The sequence below is a fragment of the Quercus robur genome, chromosome 2 (assembly GCF_932294415.1).
Source record: "Quercus robur chromosome 2, dhQueRobu3.1, whole genome shotgun sequence".
NCBI lineage: Eukaryota > Viridiplantae > Streptophyta > Magnoliopsida > Fagales > Fagaceae > Quercus > Quercus robur.
In genome coordinates this window covers 7,224,004-7,250,369 of record NC_065535.1, presented here as the reverse complement: position 1 = coordinate 7,250,369, position 26,366 = coordinate 7,224,004, and the positions used below count along the sequence as shown (strand labels likewise).

At 39.0% G+C, this 26,366-nt stretch overlaps 1 protein-coding gene across 1 annotated transcript; it reads right to left on the bottom strand.

The window, feature by feature from the left end:
* Window positions 1-1,397: 1,397 nt before the first annotated feature.
* Window positions 1,398-3,736, bottom strand: LOC126712129 (cytochrome P450 CYP82D47-like). The gene is made up of 2 exons (XM_050411344.1): window positions 2,683-3,736; window positions 1,398-2,312 (listed from the first exon to the last, which is right to left on the bottom strand). The coding sequence occupies exons 1-2, from the start codon at window positions 3,631-3,633 to the stop codon at window positions 1,689-1,691; spliced, it is 1,575 nt and encodes a 524-aa protein (XP_050267301.1). The 5' UTR covers window positions 3,634-3,736; the 3' UTR covers window positions 1,398-1,688.
* Between the last annotated feature and the right edge of the window lie 22,630 nt (window positions 3,737-26,366).

Below are 26,366 nucleotides of genomic sequence, written 5' to 3'. Positions count from 1 at the left end.
TTCTACATTACTAGATTTCTTTTTTTCTTTTCTTTTTTTGGATTTTACTAACATATCCTCATACATTAATAAACTACTTTTAAATTTTTTTTATAAAAAATGAAAAGCTGTTAACTTTTTTTAAATTTTACATTGTTTTCAATTTTTCATAAAAATTTCCTAGTTGGATCTTTTTTTAAAATTTATAATATCATACATTTTGTTATAATTATTTTACCTGATAAATTGTCAGTAGTTAAATAAAAATAAAAATAGTGAGCCATGTAATTGCAACTGACAATCAATTGTTGTCTGTTGTGATGTGTGGCACTATTGTTTATTATTATTATTATTATTATTATTATTATTATTATTATTTTGGTATTTGGATCCACTTTTTAAAGAGTGAACCAATTTTTATTTTATTTTTTTCCTCTGGTGTGTATCTTTTGTCGTGAAATATATAAATGACAAAATTTAATTATAAAATTAGTTATAATTTAAAGTTACAATCTTGTTTAATTTAAGCTATACACTAATTGTAAGGACACGTTCCGCAACGAACTGCAGTAGTATTGGGTTCGCGCATGAATGGGCCCAGACAATATCATTTGTAGAGAGTGGGTTCGAAAGGCTAGGCCTCGGTTACCCAGCGGTGGGTTTTTGTGGTGCTCATATGTGATTGAGGTGTCTTCACATTTGGAGTCTTTCTCTTGGAGGTGGATTGGGAGGCCCTTCCTTTTTGGCCAGTCTTCCCAGCCCCTCCTCCAGATTACTTATTTTTTCTTTTATACTAGCCTGCGTTCACTTTCCTTCGTCCACGTGTAGAGTCGACCTTTCCAAGACTGATACTTGTCCCGTCAGTCTAAGACCAAAGTTGTTGGGAGTGGTTAATAAAGCTAAAGAATACGGCTCTGTTAGGTGCAGAGCTATGTATGGGGAAGGTAGTAAGGGCAGCCTTTCCTAGATATTTTAGATTTTCTTTCAAGTTTGTCCCTATACCGTTTTTGCCCCTCTTCTTGGTGGAGCTTTGGGTCAGCCGAGGACTGCACTGTCCTCGGCTGCTTCTCCGGGCCAATTTGTACTTTACGTTATTGAGTTTGGACTATAACCTTCTTCAGCTTGGGCCTTAGGGCTCCCCATGAATAAGTTGGCCTGGCCCATAAATTGTTGGGCCCCACACTAATATTTTGAGTTTTTTTTAAATAATTTTTTATATTTAATATTTGGGATAAAAGATATTTGAATCTTAAATGTTTAGGTTGAAAACATCAAGAAGTGCAAAATGAGCAACATTAATACTCTTAACTACTAGTGCTTCAAATTGAGTAAAACAATATTATTTCCTCTAATAAGCAAGTCTATAATAATTTCGGAGGGGAGATTATGCAACAAAAGCCAGGAGGAAGAGGGCAAAATTTTAAGGAGTAAGAATTTATTGAATCATACATCATGCTCGGCAATGAGTTTTACAGCAGCAAGCCTCTTATTTATATATATATATATATATATATTTTTTTTTTTTTTTTTTTTTTTTTTTGAAAAGGAAACTGATATTTCATTAACAGAAATTGGAGTACAACAGAAAGCACATGGGACTCTTAAATTATTATTACTCCATAACCAATACAAATCAAACATAACTAAATTCTGATGCAATCCCTCACCAAACCATAATAGCTCTATTATTTGATGTGATAGATTATTCTTTATGCATCAAAGAATGAAGGCAAGCGTGGTTTGACGAGAACATCAAGTGGTGTAGCTTTGAAGTTTGTAAGCCCTAAGCTCCCAGTCATATCAACCAATTCATTTGATGAAGCAGAGATTTCAAAAGCATGTAGCAAACTAGCTAATGCTAAGCTTGTCATTTGAAGACCAAAAGCCAGTCCAGGACAAGCTCTTCTACCACTACCAAATGGAAGGAACTCAAAATGGTGGCCCTTAAGATCGATATCCTTGTGGGTCGTTAGAAATCTCTCTGGCTTGAACTCAAGTGGTTCGGACCATATACGAGGGTCTGTTTGAATCTTCCAAAGATTCACCATTAATCGAGTGCCTTTGGTAACATGGTAGCCACCTATGGTACTATCCTCAGCGAATTCACGTAGTCCTAGAAGTGGTGCAGCTGGGTATAATCGAAGTGTCTCTTTAACAATGGCTTGGAGGTAGTCCAGCTTATTGATATCGGATTCATTTACAAGTCTTCCTTTCCCCACATGGATATCCAGTTCTTCTTGAGCTTTTCTTAGAACATGGCGGTTGTTCAACAATAGTGAAAGAGCCCATGTCAAAGTACCTGTGGTTGAGTCACTGCCTCCTGCAATCATACTCTGCAAAATGCAATCTCCATGTCAAGATAGAGCAACAAAAAATCAATAATTAAAAGTCTGTTTAGACACCTCAGTTCTTCTATAATTTATTTGTATAGTGATTATCAAAATATATAATTTTTTATAATTTTTATATTAAATGTTTAACAGACACCTAGAATCTAATTTGTTTCCAAAATAACTTAGAAGTCTATATCATACAATAACCGTGACAAAAAGAAAAAAATATTTTTTTTGTCTACCCAAACTGATACCCAAAAGATTGTCAAAACTTATTAGTAATATTATTAAGTTTATTTGGCTTATGCACAAATTTTAAATTAAAAATAATAATAACAAAAATAAATAAAAAATGATGAGTAGTGCTTACCAAGCATGTGGCTTTGGTGACAGTATCAGCATCAAAACCACCAAGGTTAGCTCCATTAAGGATAGACAACATGACATCCATGAAATCTTGCTCTCCTAGTTTTGCTTCACCTGAAGCTTTCTTCTCCTTGTGCTCTTCCAACCACTCTGTAACTATACCATCCAACTCTTTTGCTGTTTTCTTCATGGCCTTCTCATACCCACCCAAATCCAACCACCCAAGGTAAGGAATAGCATCCCCAACCACAAAAAGCCCAGCCAAATGAAAGAACTCTCTCAATGCCTCATGACACCTCCGAGCCTCATCACTCGCAGCACTAGTACCATAGTACCTCTTTCCAGCAACCATTCTAAGAATCACATTGAGACTTAGGTCCCCAAACCATTGCTTCATGTCCACCAAAACATGGTCTTTATTGCCACTTTTTTTCTCTTCCCAAAACTTATATAGCTCCTTCAAAGAGGTCTCCATCTCCGAGGCTTTGACACCTTTGAGTAGTTCAAGCCTGCGAGTTGAGAGTAGCTCTAAAGAGGTAATCTTGCGTATTTCACGCCAGTAAGGACCATAGGAAGTGAAAGCTAACATGGCATAGTTGTAACCAAAATGTTTCCCACTAATTATTTTGGGTCGAGAACAAAGGGAAACATCATTGGTGGTGAAGCATTCTTTGGCTAACTCGCTAGTACTGATCACCAAAGCTGGGTGCACCCCAACTCGAATGGTGAATGCTGGTCCATACTTGTCAGCTAAGGCTCCCAATGTCATGTGGGGAAGTTGAGAACCTCCTGCTAATAAGCGGAGATGACCTATTAGAGGCCATCCACCGGCTGCTTCTGGTGCTTTTCGAGCTTTGGGAGCTCTCAATCTTCTTAGTATAACATAGGAAAAGAAAAGTATGGCAAGGAGGCCAACTAGGTTTGTGTTGAAGTATTGTAGAAAGGAGTAGTCCATTTTAGATATGGGACTTTTAGAGGGAAAGACAATGAGATATTTGGGTGGAAAGAGAGGATAGAGATGTCTCTCGCAATAATTGCTTTGGCCGAAAGATGAGATGAGAGAGGTCTGTTCGGTTAACCTCTATATTTATAGTTGCCCAATATATTGTTCTTCTGGCCTCCCATTTGTCTTTTCTTCTGTTTTACACGTGGGTTCATTCACGTGTAGTCCAACTCCCAAGCCTCGCGTAGTTTAATAAAGAACCCAAGTTTGAATGTCTATTATATATTTAGCGTTAGAAATTATTTATTTGGATGCAATTGAAATTTTTTTGTTGAAAATATTATAAATAAAGTTAAAAGATAATTGAAGTGATATAGTAAGACTCATAAATAATATCAAAAAATATAATAGAACTCATAATTCATAAATAGTATCAAAAATAAGTTAAATAATAAAATAAATAAAAAACTGAATTTTTAAGCAATCTCAAACACAAACTTAAAAAAAAATATCACAAATCCATCCATTCGTCCATCCATTTATCATTATCTACAAAGATTATTATCATTTATATATATATATATATATATATATAAAAAGAGGTCTATTCAAAGGCATTGTAAGAAAAAAGTATATATATATATATATATATATATAAAAAGATGTCTATTCAAAGGCATTGTAAGAAAAAAGTTCTTACCTACCAAAAATGGTCTTGCAAGTTGCAACAACCCCGCTCTGGAAATTCGAATGCCTTTACAAAACCACTTGGATATGTGTTACATGCGATGCACTTGAAGGAAGCTTCACTTAAATTTATTGCATCGTCAAAATTCACAGTCATGCATGATGGCCTAATTTTGGACTAGCTAGGAAGTGGCTGCAAATTAGTATTTAAAACAGGTTCAAGTTGGGGGTGACTCAGACTTTGTAGAGTCAATCTTCTAGCTCAAAAAAAAAAATATAGAAAATAGTTGGTGGTGGCTGCTTAATTATTTGGTTTTAAGTCCGCTTACATTTTCTCTTTCCCGTTTAACTTCTTGGAAGTTTGTTTGAAGTTTAATATCTTATCAACGCCTATTTTAACCTTATTTGGTTCATTGGTTGGATTCTATTATTGAGAAACGGGTTTTGTACTAGTAGTTACAAAAAATTGAAGTAAAGATGCGTTTAAAGATGATTCCGGTGATTCTGAATGAATTAGGAGCTGTTTGTTAGTATTATTTAAACAATAGTTTTCATTGTTTAAACAATACAACATATATTTCCATAATACATTTTTTATCTACACGTATTTCCTCAACACTTAAATAACGTTACTAGAATAATATACCAAACGGGCCCTTATTTTTTTATAACCACATCGATGGTGGTTCCAGGAATATATTTCAGGGTGGTCACTATTGACCAAAATTTAATAAAAAGATAACTTCATATATTAACCAAAATACACATACAAGTACATAAAGTCTTACAATTTTATTCTACAAATTTTCTTATTTTGAAATCTTTGCATGATAGTTGTTGAAAACTGTTGATGGAGAAATTTTTCATATTCCCAAATAGAATATGGGATAGCCAAGCCAAAACTCAACGATGGGCCCTTGAAATAAAGCCCAAAAGCTATCGGTATGGTGTAAGTCCGCCCAAGCAAGAGATAGAGGCTGCACCCTAACAAGAAGACAACAATAAAGCCCAATAAACACGTTAGTATTGTTAGTTTGTTATATTATTAGTCTTTTTACGACATCATAGTTCAAATCAGTCCTCTAATGGTACGGTATTATCTCTAGCGGTAGGGGTGAAATTATACTTAGAGTCCAGCAATCAATGATTAAATAAATTTAGGAAAGTATTTACTCCTAGGAGTCCTTGTGTGTCTTGATCAAGGGAAATTATAGTACTTTCAACCACCATTACATTAATGTGAGGGAAAATTTCAATTGTTACCAATACATTATATCCTTCATAATAATAATAATAATAAACAATGATTAAAGTCTCCATAATTACAAATAAAAGAGGAAAAATAGGATGGAATGAAGGGAGAGAAAGATCCCCAGCTCAATGCAGCAAGTATTAAACTAAGATTTTGGTGAGTGTATAATTATAAGGCATGAATGAGGTGAACGTGGGCTATTTTGAGTGAGTGAGATGGGATTAACACTGAGATTGAAGCTTTTTGTGAGTAATGGGCTATTTGTGTCTAGTTGGAGGACATTTTTGAGCTGTGGTTGTGTAGAGGGGTGGGAAGAATATCTGGGATTAGACGAGGGTAGGCTGAAGATGATGAGTGGCGAGCTTAAGGAAAGCTAAACCACGAGCAAAGTAGTAAATAAACCAAGGGTTTCAGAGGGAGTGGCTGTCTTGATCGGTTATGGGACGTTTATGGAGTAGGAAGGTGTAAGCAAGGTGGTGGATGTTGGTGTTATGGTGACTATAGGCTGAGAAAGGTTGTGAGTGAGCTCAAGAGAGCTTGGGGAGCTTAAAGAAAGCTTAAAAGGGGTTGAATTTTTGCAGAATGTAGTCAATGACAGAAGTTCTTAAAGAGGCTTCTCCTCCCCCAGTGGGCTGAGTGTGTACGTTTTTATAATGGAGTTTTAGAGAAGCATTGATTGACAAGAATCCAAAAATGCATGACTCATCAAGGGTGACGAAATCAAGGTTTAACTTTCCTGAGATTTTTAATCAGAAGTAGGAAAATCCACTTTGAGGGGTTGTCTTGCTTCTTTGGGTAATGATGGGATTTTATAACTTTTTGCATTAAGTGCCAAGATTTTCAGGGCTGAGCTTAATTATTGTGTATCAAGAATGAATTCTAATGCTGCAAACTGAGATTTGGTCCCCCAAGAAGTAAGATTTCAACATCCTAAGCCAGGTGTCAAGTTCTAGTCTACTTCAGGGGGTTCCGCTGGAGATCACTGTATGCCCTCCATACCACATGTTCCCAAATTTTCCCCTTTAGGATTCATGGGCTTGGTACATGAATCATGTCTTGATCGTTTTTAACAATTATAGCATCAATTTGTTGAAGTTTGGATAATTTGGTTTCAGCTCCCCTTCCGCTGGAGGTGTAGTCTTGAGGAAGATGATGGAGTTCCTTCATCCTTTTGACTTCAACTGATATGACAGCCCTTGGGCACTGTTCACGTCAGGTAGAGGGTGGCAGAAAACTGATGGGACAACCCTTAGTCCATTCTCAAAGGCTTGGTTCCCTTTGTATGAGTCTCTAGTTGCCTTTTGGTTAGTTGCTTGTGTTTTTTGCTTGGGCTTGCTCACATGGATTGGGTTGTGTGTAGATGTTGTCATGGGCTTTCATTCCTCATGGAATTTTATTAGTAAATATTTTTGGGTTTTTCATAAATACTTGCAATGGGCCTTTGAGCAATTAGTTGTAACGCTTGAAACAATAGGACAAGTTTCAAAATACTTTTGTAAATACTATTTACTTTGATGAATTCCATGTTGCAATAATGTTCATGGTTTCTAATAATCGCATCATAACTTAAATGATGATCTTGTGGGTTTGAATGTTTACCATGAGTGTCGAAGGCGTACATTATGGATGTTGCGATGCAAATGATGTCCATGTATTTCATGGGTTTATAACAATAGATATATGTCATGGGTCTAACAATCATAACTTTCCATGGGCTTTTACAAGATGATTATCATGGGTTTTGAGAATAGATAATTCATAAATTCCATGAGTTTGTAATATTGTAATAATATGTTTAAGAATTTAAAGTATTGTTTATTATCAGACTTTTAAGTGAAATAATTATGATATAGTATTTTCCGAGTATTTAATAACCTTGGGCTTTTGATAGAATAGTGCTAAGTAGTTAGCTTGGGTTTTTAATAGTGCCAACGCAAGTTGGGCTTTTGATATTGCCAATGAGAATTGAGATTTGATATTTGCCAATGAGAATTGGGCTTTAAATAGTGCCAACGCAAGTTGGGCTTTTGATGTTGCCAATGAGAATTGGTCGTTGATGTTGCCAATGAAAATTGAGTTTTAAATAGTGTCAACATAAGTTGGGCTTTTGATATTGCCAACGTAAGTTGGGCTTTTGATATTGCTGAAAGTGCAAAAACGTGTACAAAACACCTTTAAACGTTTAGACCCCCAAATTACAACTTAACCAATTCAAGTAATATGTCAAACAACTAGTGTGCGGAAACTTAACATATGCTATAATACGAAATTGGTTAAAGACTATCTAAGCCATAACAAAGATAAAACCACAGCAGATAATAAAAAGGCAAAGATAGAGAGGAAGGAAGATTCAAACACAAAGACAACACGCGATGTGTTATCGAAGAGGAAATCGAAGCCCTCGGCGTAAAACCTCTCCGCCGCCCTCCAAGCGGTAAACAATCCACTAGAAAATACAGTTGGGATACAAGGACAGCAATAGACCCTCCAAGCCTAATCTACCCAGTGCACCTAAGCCCTCCAAGCTTCTTGCTCCAACGAGGTTGCGCCGAACCTTTTTCTTTTCTAGCTTCCCGGATTCCGCTACTAGACCGTAGCATCAACCAATGAAGATTGGTTCCTTCCTAACTGCTTCCCAGAAATCCAAACAACTGTCTCACAGTGATGATGATGGTGAGAACCAGGTTTGGTATAATGCCTCTCAAGGATTTGACAATGGAGAGGAAGAGAGTAGAGGAATTTGAAGAGACTCTGAGGTATAGATTGTGGGTGAAACAATCTTGTTTTTCTTTAGGGTTTCTCTCTCAAAATTCTCTCTGGAAGCTCTCTTTCAATCGTGGGTAAAAGGGGTATTTATACTGGAGTGGGAGAGGAATGTGAAACGTCAGGTTTTACAAAACAGGGGTGGCTCGCGGCTTGACCTCGCGGCTTGACTAAGTCGCGAGATCCAGTCGCGAGTTAACCGTATGGCCAGTTGTCCTGTTTTGTCCTGTAGTGCTCCAGCTAGCATGACTGTTCATCTTCCAGCATGCTTGGCACGTGTGCTGCTTCTGGCGGCTTGCAATCGCGAGTCACCCGCGAGTCCCAGCCGCGAGTCTCTGTTTTCTTGCACACTCTTGAGCAATCTTCACTCTATCTCACTCACTACCCTCACAACAAACCCACCTAAATACAGGGTTACTAAATGCTGAATTACAAGCAAATTTGGCACGGAATAAAGCCAATTAGATGGTTGAATAAATTCAACCTTACAATCTCCCCCTTTGGCTATTCCGTGACAAAACCCTAAAACAGACTCTAGACTTAACATGTGAGTTGGGAACAGTTGAACAAAACTTACTCACACCTAACTCTAGAAGCTGTGAAGCACTTGAATCATATGAACATAATACTCCTGAAACACAACAATACACCATGATCATTGTAAGCAGAAAATTATAAATGCATATGAAACAGGCAATATGTGATCAAGCAAAGATGGAGTTAAGAAACAAACCATGGCTTGATCAACCAAGTGAACACCACAAGGTAGTGATCACAGTGCTCATTCACACTTGGAATGAACACAAGGACATACAAGTTAACAAGCACAAGGCAAGACACTTGTATGCTCAACACTCAACCAATGCATAACACACAAGGCATATGCATCTAGAAACAATCCTACAAGGGCACAAGAGTGACAGTACATAAACCAAAATGCAGAACATTTAGATTAAAGTACTGATTTCAACATAGCATAAAGGCTGCATTAAGCAAGGTACATACCATAAAGCCTACAAACTATACATAAAACATTAACCCTAAAAGCTTACAAAAGCACATGGGTACAGACACAAAAACATCCTGAATAACATCATCAAAATATATTAACTTAAAGAGAAAATTGAAACTGGAGAAGAATGTAAAGACACTCCCCCTTAGGTAATGACATTCCCCCTTAGGTAATATCCTCCCCCTCTGATCATGCCTATCACTCCCCCTTTTTGTCATGGAATAGGCTAGTCATCCTCTTCCAGCTTTCTCTGAATTTGATCCAATTGAGTTTGAAGAGAAGTAAACTTCATATCCCATCGAGTGCTTTGATGGTGTAGAGAAGCTGTGAGTCCAGACATGAAAGTTCAAAAACGTGTACAAAAACACTTTTGAACGTTTCGACCCCCAAAAACCAACTTAACCAACACAAGCAATATGTCAAACAACAAGTGTGCGGAAACTTAACATATGCTATAATATGAAATTGGTTAAACAACTATCTAAGCCATAACAAAATAAACCACAGCAGATAATGTAAAGGCAGAGATAGAGAGGAAGGAAGATGCAAACACAAAGATAACACCCGATGTGTTATCGAAGAGGAAACCGAAGACCTCGGCGAAAAACCTCTCCGCCGCCCTCCAAGCGGTAATCAATCCACTAGAAAATACAGTTGGGATACAAGGACAGCAATAGACCCTCCAAGCCTAATCTACCCAGTGCACCTAAGCCCTCAAAGCTTCTTGCTCCAACGAGGTTGCACCGAACCTTTTTCTTTTCTAGCTTTCCGGATTCCGCTACTAGACCGTAGCATCAACCAATGAAGATTGGCTCCTTCCTAACTGCTTCCCAGAACTCCAAACGACTGTCTCACAGAGATGATAATGGTGAGAACCAGGTTTGGTATAATGCCTCTCAAGGATTTAACAATGGAGAGGAAGAGAGTGAGGGAATTTGATGAGACTCTAAGGTAGGGATTGTGTGTGAAACAATCTTGTTTTTCTTTAGGGTTTCTCTCTCAAAATTCTCTCTAGAAGCTCTCTTTCAATCGTGGGTTAAAGGGGTATTTATACTGGAGTGAAGAGGAATGTGAAACGTCAGGTTTTTCCAAAACAGGGGTGGCTCGCGGCTTGACCTCGCGACTTGACCAAGTCGCGAGATCCAGTCGCGAGTTAACCGTATGGCCAGTTGTCCTGTTTTGTCCTGTAGTGCTCCAGCTAGCATGACTATTCATCTTCCAGCATGCTTGGCACGTGTGCAGCTTCTGGCGACTTGTAGCCGCGAGTCCACCCGCGAGTCCCAGCCGCGACACTCTGTTTTCTTGCACACTCTTGAGCAATCTTCACTCTATCTCACTCACTACCCTTACAACAATCCCACCTAAATACAGGGTTACTAAATGCTGAATTACAAGCAAATTTGGCACGGAATAAAGCCAATTAGATGGTTGAATAAATTCAACCTTACAATCTCCCCCTTTGGCTATTCCGTGACAAAACCCTAAAACAGACTCTAGACTTAACATGTGAGTTGGGAACAGTTGAACAAAACTCACTCACACCTAACTCTAGAAGCTGTGAAGCACTTGAATCATATGAACATAAACTCCTGAAACACAACAATACACCATGATCATTGTAAGCAGAAAATTATAAATGCATATGAAGCAGGCAATGTGAGATCAAGCAAAGATGGAGTTAATAAACAAACCATGGCTTGATCAACCAAGTGAACACCACAAGGTAGTGATCACAGTGCTCATTCACACTTGAAATGAACACAAGGACATACAATTTAACAAGCACAAGGCAAGACACTTGTATGCTCAACACTCAACCAATGCATAGCACACATGGCATATGCATCTAGGAACAATCCTACAAGGGCACAAGAGTGACAGTACATAAACCAAAATGCAGAACATTTAGATTAAAGTACTGATTTCAACATAGCATAAAGGCTGCACTTAAGCAAGGTACATACCATAAAGCCTACAAACTATGCATAAAACATTAACCCTAAAAGCTTACAAAAGCATATGGGTACAAACCAACAAAATACCTGAATAACAGTTTTACAAAACACAATATATCAACTTAAAGAGAAGAAAGAAACAAAAAAAATTAGAGACACTCCCCCTTAGATAGTGACACTCCCCCTTAGGGTAATATCCTCCCCCTCTGATTATGCCTATCACTCCCCCTTTTTGTCATGGAATAGGCTAGTCATCCTCTTCTAGCTTCCTCTGAATTTGATCCAATTGAGTTTGAAGAGAAGTAAACTTCATATCCCAGCGGTTGCTATGATGGTGTAGAGAAGCAGTGAGTCCAGACATCTTGGTATTCAACTCGTAGACAGAGGAGACAATGCGATCAAGTTTCTCATCGAGAGAGAGAGTGCTGAACTGAGAGTCATTGTGAGATGCAGAAGATTCTGGTTTGGCTCTCTTCCGACTATGTCCAACACTTGCATTGTATGTACGCATGTTGATTGGACTTGGTTTGGGAATAGGAGACTCATCAGCCGTTGGATAAATTCCCTTGAGCTTCAAGATCCCTGAAATGAGACTGCAGAAAGGAATGCATATCCGAGACTCACTTCGAAGAACCGTTTTGCGCAGAACATGAAAGATATGAGCACAAATGTCGATTTCTTCATCAGAGATTAGATCATGAAGAAACAAAGCACGTCCGAGATTCATATACCCAGTACTTGATAAAGGGTACAAATTGTGAAACATCACAATTGTAAGCACTCGCAGTTTCGGAGAAAGGGAGGAAACACTGATGGATTTGCCATTTGGTGAGAACTCCAAGTCTTGACCAAGACTTTGTTTGAGAAGCTCCTCATCAGGACATAGATCATCATAGACCGGTGAATGACGAAAAATGGGTCTGTTGATGTGAAGAATTTCCGCTAGGTATGTAGGAGAGACAGAAAAGCTCCTTTGCCGAACCCAGCACTTAAGTTCATCTCCTTCCACAATTGCGTTAGCATAAAATTCTTTAACCAACTCTTCATACACGATATCCGGATCAGAGAGAAGGTAATTCCAATCCTTGTGAGCAAAACATATCGGAATGTCAGTGTTATGAAGTGAGGGCAGATCCATAGCTCTCTCTAGTAATGGTGTGGCATGAAGAAAAAAATTCGCATATGACTGATAGGTTGAATATGATCTGAACTTATTGGGATCGAATCGCTGTGATGAAGAGCGAGTCACTTTCGGGAGAGGTGTGTTTTCATCAACATCAATTACAGGTTCCTTCCCTTTGGAAGAACCTCCTTTCACATCAGCCTTTTTGAATGGAGACATGACCAGTCTGTATTATAAACAAGGGAAATGACAGAACACAATCCAACAGACTATATCAGCAGTGGGTTAGTGAAAATTTAGGAACAATGAAGAACCCCTAACAGTTGGATGAGTATGGTCAGAAAGTAGCAATGAGGGACACCAAAGGCCCAAATTAGAACTACACAGTATAGAGAGATCAAATATAACCACATAATCAGCTGAAAAAGGACCAAAATCAACATCACATCAATAAGATACCACACAGGATCAAGGTGAAACATGATAACAACAGCAGATCAGACAAAAATAGCTAACCCTAGCTAAGCACAGGTTAAAGAACACAACCGCCAACATGAATAAGCTCAAACACAGAAACATAAGCACTCAAGCGAAGCTAGAACAAAGAATAATAGTTGAGCTAAAAACCCATCACAAAATCACAAACAAATGTGAAATAGCCAGAGGGAAAACCAAAAGAACAAGTAAAATAGAGTGCAGGACAGAAAACCATACCTGTTAGGCGACGATTTTGAGCTGAAAAGAGACAAGTAAGGGAGATCGAAAATGGAGGCACGGTGATACAGGGTAAGAGCAAATGAGAAAGACAATGAACAGTCACAAAAAGATCGAGGGAAAAATGAAAAGTTTAAAAACTGCCCCTGTTTATCCAAAACACACGATTTTCGCGACTGGAACGAGTCGCCAAAAAGTCGCCAAAATAAGCCGCCAAAACACTAAAGAACAAAAAAGTTGAAAAATTTTCTAAGTATTTTTCGCGACTGGAAGGTCTACCCGCGAGTGAGTCGCGAGCTGAGCCGCGAAAATCTCTGAGTGAACCTCGCGACTGGACCTTCCACTCGCGAACAAGTCGCCAAAAATGACCAGCGAAGATGCGACTGAGTCTCGCGACTTGACATACCCGCGACTGAGCCACCAAAACAGGACAAAACAGGATTTTTGAAATTTTCAGAATTTTCAAATAAAAATACTTTCCAAAAACACCTAAAACACTCAAAAATCTTTTTGTGCTTGAATTAACAAAGATTGAGCATGTGAAAACACATTTTATCAAGTACAATCACACAAATGAATATGGCATTTATTGAACATAAACTTGTGTGTTGTGTGTGGATATCATCAATGAGATAGTCCTTTGTCTAATGTGAAGCTTCAATGATCAATTCAACCAAGGCATACACAATTAGCACTAGATCATGTGACCAATCTCAATTATAGAAATGTGAATATATGACCTCCCACACATCTTGATAACATAACTTGCAGCTTTTCATTTGACTCCACTATCAATCATAACATTTGATCTTTTTGATCTATTGAGGCAATCATCTCTCATTGTGAGAGGGATAGATAACATTTTTCTTTGAAGAACAGGCCTTTGGCCTTTTTGAATGAAATTTCACTTTTAATATAAGGTCGCTTACCCTTTTTCCTAGTCAAATACTAGAATGTGCGACAGGCTTTTGCAGCTCAATATCTCTTTTCATTTGGAGATTTACATTTGGTGAGCTCTTTTTAGCAAAACATAAATAAAAAGTGGGAAGATATATAGACACAAGTCTATGCATGTATCAAGATCAACATAACCATTCACTAATCATTCATGACAAGGTTGAAGATCTATTTACAACAATCACATAGATTTCAAGATTTTTCCCACAGTGATATGAGTGCATGAAAACAAGCAATGCTCGAAAATGCACAAAGCCATTAGCACAAAGGTACAAGGCAAAACAAGTTTTGAGACAAAACTCAACAAAGTCAATCAAGCTTTTTGATTTTCTAATTTTTATGTGATTTTTGGATTTTTGACACAAGAAACAAAAATGATTGAATAAACACAAAAATAACCAGTAGTATACACAAAAGAACAAACAAACAAGAAACATGTTGCAAAAAAAATGTGTGCCCCAACACAGACAGATTTATCAAATTATAAAAAAATGAAGCACACAACACACAAGAGAGTCAAGGAATTGTACCGACACCAATGGTCTTACGGAGCGATTCAAACCGTGGACCATCGAGAGGCTTGGTGAAGATATCCGCCTTTTGATTGTCGGTGTGTATGAACTCAAAACACACAACTCTTTCCTCTACCAAATCCCGAATGAAATGGTAACGTATCTCTATGTGTTTGGATTTTGAATGCTGAACAGGATTTTTGGAAAGATTGATGGCACTGGTGTTGTCACAGAAGACACACATCGTTTCTTGAGGAATTCCATAGTCATGAAGTAATTTCTTCATCCAAAGAAGCTGAGTGCAGCAACTTCCAGCAGCGATGTATTCTGCTTCTGCAGTAGATAGAGACACTGAATTCTGCTTCTTGCTCATCCACGAAACAAGATTGTTACCAAGATAAAAACAGCCGCCTGAAGTGCTTTTCCGATCGTCTACACTACCAGCCCAGTCAGCATCCGAATACCCAGCAAGACACGCATTTGAGTCTTTTGAATACCACAGACCATAGTTTGCAGTACCATTCACATATCGAATGATTCGCTTAGCAGCAGTCAGATGAGATTCCTTCGGATTAGCTTGGTACCTGGCACAAACGCCCACACTGAAAGCAATGTCCGGTCTACTTGCTGTAAGGTAGAGCAAACTTCCTATGATGCTCCTATACAATGTAGGACTTACTTCAACTCCTGATGAATCCACATTCAGTTTAGTGGAAGAGCTCATGGGAGTGGAGGCATGTTTTTTGGAGTCTAGGCCAAACTTCTTGACAATATTTCTGGCATACTTCTCTTGAGATACAAATATACCCTCCTTCTATTGTTTGACTTGAAGACCCAAAAAGAATGTGAGCTCCCCCACCATGCTCATCTCAAACTCCTTCTTCATCTCCTCAGAAAATTCAGTAGTACGATCTTCAATAGTTGCTCCAAACACTATGTCATCAACATAGACTTGTGCCACAAGTAGATAATCTTCATCATTTTTGACAAATAGAGTTCGATCGGCGTACCCTCTCTTGAAACCTCTATCTAGAAGATAATGTGTAAGACGATCGTACCAAGCTCTAGGCGCTTGTTTTAAACCATATAGTGCTTTCTTCAATCTTAATACATGATCTGGAAAATGAGGATCCTCAAATCCTTTTGGTTGCTCAACAAAAACCTCTTCATTTAGATATCCATTCAGAAAAGCACACTTAACATCCATTTGATAAAGTTTGAACTTCAAAGTGCACGCAATGGACATGAGGATTCGAATGGATTCGAGTCTTGCCACCGGAGCAAATGATTCATCAAAATCCACCCCTTCTACTTGTGTGTATCCTTGAGCCACCAACCGAGACTTGTTTCGAATTATCTCTCCATCTTCATCAGTTTTGTTTTTAAAAATCCACTTTGTGCCTATAACATGAACGTTCTCAGGCCGTGGAGCAAGTTCCCACACGTCATTCCTCACAAACTGATTCAGCTCTTCATGCATTGACTCAACCCAATTCTCATCTTGAAGAGCCTCTTCAACCCTTTTTGGTTCAAACTGTGCAAGATAACAGTGATATGTTACATGATTGGCTAGCAGAATATTTCCTTTCCTGAGGCGAAGACCGTCATCAAGTGATCCTATGATATTACTTTCCGGATGATTCTTGATAATTCTTGAGGATGGCCTTTTTGAAGTGGAAACTTCATCACTACGAGAGATAGGAGGATGAACTTCTGGAGGAGTAAGAGGGCTTGAAGTTCTAGACATCGATCTTGTTTCCCTTCTTGGGTTGATGGGAGTCGATTCTACTTCTGGTATAGGTTCTTCACCTTCTATATCCAAAGCTTCTACCTCAACATCAGGCTCTTCGGTGCTCGGCCCTTCTACATCATCAACCATTTCCACCTTAGGTAAGGCATCATCAATCTTGACATTTATGGATTCCATCACAGTCTTTGTTCTCTTGTTAAACACTCTATATGCTCGACTTGTAGTAGAATAGCCAAGAAAAATACCCTCATCACTTCTTGCATCAAACTTCCCAAGATTCTCTCGATCATTTAAGATATAACATTTACTTCCAAATACCCGGAAATACTTCACTTTAGGCTTCTTCTCATTCCATATTTCATATGCAGTCTTCTTTGTACCAACTCGAAAGAAAATCCTATTGCCAATGTGACACGAGGTGTTGACAGCTTCTCCCCAAAATTTTTGAGGTATTTGCTTGTTAAGCAACATGACTCTTGCCATCTCCTGAATCACACGATTTTTTCTCTCTACCACTCCATTTTGTTGTGGAGTTTTGGGAGCTGAAAACTCTCTTTTAATACCATTCTTCTCACAGAAGGACTCGAATCTTGCATTCTCAAATTCTCTCCCATGATCACTTCTAACTTTGGCTATTGGAATCCCCTTTTCATTTTGTAATTTCTTGCACAGAATCTCCAGCCTCTCACAAGCTTCTGATTTTTCTCTAAGGAATTCAACCCAAGTGTATCTTGAGTAGTCGTCCACAATGACCATAATATATCTTTTTCCCCCTAGGCTTTCAGTTCTGGTGGGCCCCATCAGATCAACATGAAGTAACTCCAAACAACGAGAGGTGGATATCACATTTACCTTGTGATGACTTGCCTTAGTTTGCTTCCCCATTTGACATGCACCACAAATGGTCTTCTTTACTTTTCCAAACTTAGGAAGTCCCTCGACTGCTTCAAGTTTGGAGAATTTTGCTACTTGTTTGAAGTTGGCATGCCCAAATCTGTGATGCCACAGCTCCAACATATCCACCCGAGCACTTCTACACGATATTGGTGCTGTGGGAACTATTCCATAACAATTATCCGTAGTCCGATTTCCTTCCAAAACCTGAATCCCCTCTTTATTGATGATCAAACATCCTTTCTTGGAGAATTGTACCAGGAAGTCGTCATCACAAATTTGAGTGATGCTCAGCAAATTTGCCTTCAGCCCTTTTATGAACAGCACATCTTTCAACAGAGGCAAACCGGGTATCTCAATGGTTCCTTTGCCTAGGACTTGAGCATGGCTTCCATCCCCAAAGGTCACATAGTCACCCACCTTTTCTTTGAGTGACTTAAACAGTGACTTATCCCCTGTCATATGGCGAGAACACCCACTATCAAGATACCACAAACATGCATTAAACACCTTTAATGAGGTATGCACAAATAGGTTCACATGTGACAGACAATCTTGACCTTCAAACACAAACTCATCATCAGGTTTCATGCTACTTTTAGATTGATTTTTCATTTTCAGATTCTCAATCATCTCACACAACATTCTATTCTTTCTTTTATATTTCTTAATCAATGATTTTGATTCAGATATGCTACTGTGTAAGACAAGATTCTGATTCTCAAGATATTTCAGCATGTGAAAAAAAACTCTAGCATGTTTCTTAGTTATTAATAACTCTACAAGATCATCAGTAAGACACCTTTCAGACATATGCATAGAGACATTTTCACAAACACTTGAGCTACAATTCAGCATGGTATAAACGAAAACAACAACCACAACTCAGGGGTCTAGGATCACACTGAGGTGATAAAACCAACAGCAGTGTACCTGCTCTGATACCAAATGAAAGTTCAAAAACGTGTACAAAAACACTTTTGAACGTTTAGACCCCCAAAAACCAACTTAACCAACACAAGCAATATGTCAAATAACAAGTGTGCGGAAACTTAACATATGCTATAATATGAAATTGGTTAAACAACTATCTAAGCCATAACAAAATAAACCACAGCAGATAATGTAAAGGCAGAGATAGAGAGGAAGGAAGATGCAAACACAAAGATAACACCCGATGTGTTATCGAAGAGGAAACCGAAGACCTCAGCGAAAAACCTCTCCGCCGCCCTCCAAGCGGTAATCAATCCACTAGAAAATACAGTTGGGATACAAGGACAGCAATAGACCCTCCAAGCCTAATCTACCCAGTGCACCTAAGCCCTCCAAGCTTCTTGCTCCAACGAGGTTGCGCCGAACCTTTTTCTTTTCTAGCTTTCCGGATTCCGCTACTAGACCGTAGCATCAACCAATGAAGATTGGCTCCTTCCTAACTACTTCCCAGAACTCCAAACGACTGTCTCACAGAGATGATAATGGTGAGAACCAGGTTTGGTATAATGCCTCTCAAGGATTTAACAATGGAGAGGAAGAGAGTGAGGGAATTTGATGAGACTCTAAGGTAGGGATTGTGTGAGAAACAATCTTGTTTTTCTTTAGGGTTTCTCTCTCAAAATTCTCTCTGGAAGCTCTCTTTCAATCGTGGGTTAAAGGGGTATTTATACTGGAGTGAAGAGGAATGTGAAACGTCAAGTTTTTCCAAAACAGGGGTGGCTCGCGGCTTGACCTCGCGGCTTGACAAAGTCGCGAGATCCAGTCGCGAGTTAACCGTATGGCCAGTTGTCCTGTTTTGTCCTGTAGTGCTCCAGCTAGCATGACTGTTCATCTTCCAGCATGCTTGGCACGTGTGCAGCTTCTGGCGACTTGCAGCCGCGAGTCCACCCGCGAGTCCCAGCCGCGACACTCTGTTTTCTTGCACACTCTTGAGCAATCTTCACTCTATCTCACTCACTACCCTTACAACAATCCCACCTAAATACAGGGTTACTAAATGCTGAATTACAAGCAAATTTGGCACGGAATAAAGCCAATTAGATGGTTGAATAAATTCAACCTTACAAGACATCTTTGTATTCAACTAGTGGACAGAGGATACAATGCGATCAAGTTTCTCATCTAGGGAGAGAGTGCTAAACTGAGAGTCACTGTGAGATGCAGAAGTTTCTGGTTTGGCTCTCTTCCGACTATGTCCAATGCTTGCATTGAATGTACGCATGTTGATTGGACTTGGTTTGGAGATAGGAGATTCATCAGCCGTTGGATAAATTCCCTTGAGCTTCAAGATCCGTGAAATGAGACTGCAGAAAGGAACGCATATCCGAGACTCAGTTCGAAGAACCGTTTTGCGCAGAACGTGAAAGATATGAAAACAGATGTCTATTTCCACATCAAAGATTAGATCATGAAGAAACAAAGCACGTCCGAGGTTCATATACCCAGTGCTTGATAAAGGGTACAAATTGTGAAACATCACAATTGTAAGCACTCTCAGTTTTGGAGAAAGAGAGGAAACACTGATGGATTTGCCATTGGGTGAGAACTCCAAGTCTTGACCAAGACTTTCTTTGAGAAGCTCCTCATCAGGACAGAGATCATCATAAACCGGTGAATGTCAGAAAATGGGTCTGTTGATGTGAAGAATTTCTGCCAGATATGTAGGAGAGACAGAAAAGCTCTTTTTCCGAACCCAGCACTTAAGTTCATCTCCTTCCACAATTGCGTTAGCATAAAATTCTTTTACCAACTCTTCATACGCGTCATCCGAATCAGAGAGAAGGTAATTCCAATCCTTGTGAGCAAATCATTTCAGAATGTCAGTGTCATGAAGTGAGGACTGATCCAAAGCTCTTTCTAGTAATGGTTTGGCATGTAGAAAGAAATTCTCATAAACTGATAGGCTGCATATGATCTGAACTTGTTGGGATCGAATCTCTTTGATGAAGAACGAGTCCCTTTTGGTTGAGGTGGGTAATCATCGACATCAATTACTGATTCCTTCCCTTTGGAACTACCTCCTTTCACAGCAGCTTTCTTGAATGGTGACATGACCAGTCTGCATTATGAACAAAGGAAATGACAGAACACAATCCAACAGACTATATTAGCAGTGGGTTAGTGGAAATTTAGGGACAATGAAGAAACCCTAATAGCTGGATGAAAATGGTCAGAAAATAGCAATGAGGGACACAAATGGCCCAAATTGAACTACAAAGTAGAGGGAGTCCAAATAGAACCACATAATCAGCTGAAAAAGGACCCACATTCAACAACACATCAACAGGATACCACACAGGATCATAGTGAAACACGACATCAAAGGGGTTCTGTTTTTAACCAATTTCATATTATAGCATATGTGAATAATCCAGAGGGAAAACCATAACAACAAGTAAAATAGAGTTCAAGACAGAAAAACCATACCTGTTAGTCGACGATTTTGAGCTGAAAAGAGGCAAATAATCGAGATCGAAAATGGAGGCACGGTGTGAATGGGTAAGAGCAGATGAGAAAGACAATGAATGGTCACAAAAGATCGAAGGAAAAACAAAAAGTTTAAAAACTGCCCCTGTATGTCCAAAACACGCGATTTTCGCGACTGAAACGAGTCGCCAAAAAGTCGCCAGATCAAGCCGCCAAAACACTCAAGGACAAAAATTTGAAAATTTTTTCTAAGTGTTTTTCGCGACTGGAAGGTCTACCCGCGAGTGAGTCGCGAGCTGAGCCGCGAAAATCTCTGAGTAAACCATGCGACTGGACCTTCCACTCGCGAACAAGTCGCCAAAAATTACTCGCGAAGACGCAACTGAGGCACGCGACTTGACATACCCGCGACTGAGCCGCCAAAACAGGGCAAAACTGGATTTTTGAAATTTTCAGATTTTTCAAACAAAAGACTTTCCAAAAATACCTAAAACACTCAAAAATCTTTTTGTGCTTGAATTAACAAAGATTGAGCATGTGAAAACACATTTCATCAAGTACAATCACACAAATGAATATGGCATTTATTGAACATAAACTTGTATGTTGTGTGTGGATATCAACAATGAGATAGTCCTTTGTCTAATGTGAAGCTTCAATGATCAATTCAACCAAGGCATACACAATTAGCACTAGATCATGTGACCTATCTCAATTATAGAAATATGTATATATGACCTCCCACACAACTTGATAACATAACTTGGAGCTTATCATTTGACTCCACTTTCAATCATAAAATTTGATCTTTTGAGGCAATCATCTCTCATTGTGAGAGTGATATATGACATTTCACTTTAAAGAACAGGCCTTTGGCCTTTTTGAATAAACATTCACTTTAATAAAAGGTCACTTACCCTTTTTCCTAGTCAAATACTAGAATGTGCGACAGGCTTTTACAGCTCAATATCTCTTTTCATTTGGAGATTTACATTTGGTGAGCTCTTTATAGCAAAACAAAAATAAAGAGTGGGAAGATATATAGACACAAGTCTATGCATGTCTCAAGATCAACAAAACCATTCACTAATCATTCATGACAAGTTTGAAGATCTATTTACAACAATCACAAAGATTTCAAGATTTCTCCCACAGAGATATGAGTGCAAAGAAACAAGCAATGCTCGAAAATGCACAATGCCATTAGCACAAAGGTACAAGGCAAAACAAGTTTTGAAACAAAAACTCAACAATGTCAATCAAGCTTTCTGATTTTCTAATTTTTATGTGATTTTTGGATTTTTGACACAAAAGAAGAAAATGATTGAACAAACATAAAAAGAAACAACAGTATTTACAAATGGACAAACAAACAATAAACATGTTGCACAAAGAGCTAATCAAAGTGGTGTGTGCCCCAACACAAACAGACTTATCATATTATAAATATGTGAAGCACACAACACACAAGAGAGTCAAGGAATTGTACCAACACCAATGGTCTTACGGAGTGATTCAAACCATGGACCATCGAGAGGCTTGGTGAAGATATCCGCCTTTTGATTGTCGGTGTGTATGAACTCAAGACACACAACTCTTTCCTCTACCAAATCCCGAATGAAATGGTAACGTATCTCTATGTGTTTGGATTTTGAATGCTGGACAGGATTCTTGGAAAGATTGATGGCACTGGTGTTGTCACAGAAGACACACATCGTTTCTTGAGGAATTCCATAGTCATGAAGTAATTTCTTCATCCAAAGAAGCTGAGTGCAGCAACTTTCAGCAACGATGTATTCTGCTTCTGCAGTAGATAGAGACACTGAATTCTGCTTCTTGCTCATCCACGAGACAAGATTGTTACCAAGATAAAAACAGCCGCCTAAAGTGCTTTTCCGATCGTCTACACTGCCAGCCCAGTCAGCATCTGAATACCCAGCAAGACAAGCATTTGAGTCTTTTGAATACCACAGACCATAGTTTGCAGTACCATTCACATATCGAATGATTCGCTTAGCAGCAGTCAGATGAGATTCCTTCGGATTAGCTTGGTACCTGGCACAAACGCCCACACTGAAAGTAATGTCCGGTCTACTGGCTGTAAGGTAGAGCAAACTCCCTATGATGCTCCTATACAATGTAGGACTTACTTCAACTCCCGACGAATCCACATTCAGTTTAGTGGAAGAGCTCATAGGAGTAGAGGCATGTTGTTTGGAGTCTAGTCCAAACTTCTTGACAATGTTTCTGGCATACTTCTCTTGAGATACAAATATACCCTCCTTCTGTTGTTTGACTTGAAGACCCAAGAAGAATGTGAGCTCCCCCACCATACTCATCTCAAACTCCTTCTTCATCTCCTCAAAAAATTCAGTAGCACGATCTTCGATAGTTGCCCCAAACACTATGTCATCAACATAAACTTGTGCCACAAGGAGATAATCTTCATCATTTTTGACAAACAGAGTTCGATCGGCATACCCTCTCTTGAAACCTCTATCTAGAAGATAATGTGTACGACAATCGTACCAGGCTCTAGGCGCTTGTTTTAAGCCATAAAGGGCTTTCTTCAATCTTAATACATGATCTGGAAAATGAGGATCCTCAAATCCTTTTGGTTGCTCAACAAATACTTCTTCATTTAGATATCCATTCAGAAATGCGCACTTTACATCCATTTGATAAACTTTGAAATTCAAAGTGCACGCAATGGACATGAGGATTCGAATGGATTCGAGTCTTGCCACCGGAGCGAATGATTCATCAAAATCCACTCCTTCTACTTGAGTGTATCCTTGAGCTACTAACCGAGATTTGTTTCGAATTATCTCTCCATCTTCATCAGTTTTGTTTTTAAAAATCCACTTTGTGCCTATAACATGAACGTTCTCAAGCCGTGGAGCAAGTTCCCACACATCATTCCTCACAAACTGATTCAGCTCTTCATGCATTGACTCAACCCAATTCTCATCTTGAAGAGCCTCTTCAACCCTTTTTGGTTCAAACTGTGCAAGATAACAGTGATATGTTACATATTTGGCTAGCAGAATGTTTCCTTTCCTAAGGCGAAGACCGTCATCAAGAGATCCTATGATATTACTTTCCGGATGATTCTTGATAACTCTTGAAGATGGCCTTTTTGAAGTGGAAACTTCATCACTATGAGAGATAGGAGGATGAACTTCTGGAGGAGTAAGAGGACTTGAAGTTCTAGACATCGATCTCGTTTCCATTCTTGGGTTGATGGAGTCGATTCTACTTCTGGTATAGGTTCTTCACCTTCTATATCCAAAACTTCTACCTCAACATCGGGCTCTTTGGTGCTCGGCCCTTCTACATCATCAATCATTTCCACCTTAGGTAAGGCATCATCAATCTTGACATTTATGGACTCCATCAAAGCCTTTGTTCTCTTGTTAAACACTCTATACGCTCGACTTGTAGTAGAGTAGCCAAGAAAAATACCCTCATCACTTCTCGCATCAAACTTCCCAAGATTCTCTCGATCATTTAGGATATAGCATTTACTTCCAAACACCCGGAAATACTTCACTTTAGGCTTCTTCCCATTCCATATCTCATAGGCAGTCTTCTTTGTACCAACTCGAAAGAAAATCCTATTGCCAATGTGACACGAGGTATTGACAGCTTCTCCCCAAAATTTTTGAGGTATTTGCTTGTTAAGCAACATGACTATTGCCATCTCCTGAATCACACGATTTTTTCTCTCTACCACTCCATTTTGTTGTGGAGTTTTGGGAGCTGAAAACTCTCTTTTAATTCCATTCTTCTCACAGAAGGACTCGAATCTTGCATTCTCAAATTCCCTCCCATGATCACTTCTAACTTTGGCTATCGGAATCCCTTTTTCGTTTTGTAGTTTCTTGCACAGAATCTCCAACCTCTCACAAGCTTCTGATTTTTCTCTAAGGAATTCAACCCAAGTGTATCTTGAGTAGTCGTCCATAATGACCATAATGTATCTCTTCCCCCCTAGGCGTTCAGTTTTGGTAGGCCCCATTAGATCAACATGAAGTAACTCCAAGCACCGAGAGGTGGCTATCACATTCACCTTGTGATGACTTGCCTTAGTTTGCTTCCCCATTTGACATGCACCACAAACGGTCTTCTTCATTTTTCCAAACTTAGGAAGTCCCTCGACTGCTTAAAGTTTGGAGACTTTTGCTACTTGTTTGAAGTTGGCATGCCCAAATCTGTGATGCCACAGCTCCAACATATCCACACGAGCACTTCTACACGATATGGGTGCCGTGGGAATTATTCCATAACAGTTATCTGTAGTCCGATTTCCTTCCAAAACCTGAATCCCCTCTTCATTGATGATCAAACATCCTTTCTTAGAGAATTGTACCAGGAAATCATCATCACAAATTTGAGTGATGCTCAGCAAATTCGCCTTCAACCCTTTTATGAACAGCACATCTTTCAATAGAGGCAAACCAGGTATCTCAATGGTTCCTTTGCCTAGGACTTGAGCATGACTTCCATCACCAAAGGTCACATAGTCACCAACCTTTTCTTTGAGTGTCTTAAACAGTGACTTATCCCTTGTCATATAGCGAGAACACCCATTGTCAAGATACCACAAACACGCATTAAACACCTTCAATGAGGTATGCACAAATAGGTTCACATGTGACAGACATTCTTGACCTTCAAACACAAACTCATCATCAGTTTTCATGCTTCTTTCAGATTGATTTTTCATTTTCAGATTCTCAATCATCTCACACAACATTTTATTCTTTCTTTTATATTTCTTAATCAATGATTTAGATTCAGATATGCTACTATGTAAGACAAGATTCTGATTTTCAAGATATTCCAGCATGTGAACATATACTCTAGCATGTTTCTTAGTTTTTAACAACTCTACAAGATCATCAGTAAGACACCTTTCAGACATATGCATAGAGTCATTTTCACAAACACTTAAGCTACAATTCAGCATGGTATATTCCAAAACAACAACCACAACACAGGGGTCTAGGATCACACTTAGGTAATAAAACCACAACAAGTGTACCCGCTCTGATACCAAATGAAAGTTCAAAAACGTGTACAAAATACCTTTGAACGTTTAGACCCCCAAATTACAACTTAACCAATTCAAGTAATATGTCAAACAACTAGTGTGCGGAAACTTAACATATGCTATAATACGAAATTGGTTAAAGACTATCTAAGCCATAACAAAGATAAAACCACAGCAGATAATAAAAAGGCAAAGATAGAGAGGAAGGAAGATGCAAACACAAAGACAACACGCGATGTGTTATCGAAGAGGAAACCGAAGCCCTCGGCGTAAAACCTCTCCGCCGTCCTCCAAGCGGTAAACAATCCACTAGAAAATACAGTTGGGATACAAGGACAGCAATAGACCCTCCAAGCCTAATCTACCCAGTGCACCTAAGCCCTCCAAGCTTCTTGCTCCAACGAGAGGAAGAGAGTAGAGAAATTTGAAGAGACTCTGAGGTATAGATTGTGGGTGAAACAATCTTGTTTTTCTTTAGGGTTTCTCTCTCAAAATTCTCTCTGGAAGCTCTCTTTCAATCGTGGGTAAAAGGGGTATTTATACTGAAGTGGGAGAGGAATGTGAAACGTCAGGTTTTTCCAAAACAGGGGTGGCTCGCGGCTTGCCCTCGCGGCTTGACTAAGTCGCGAGATCCAGTCGCGAGTTAACCA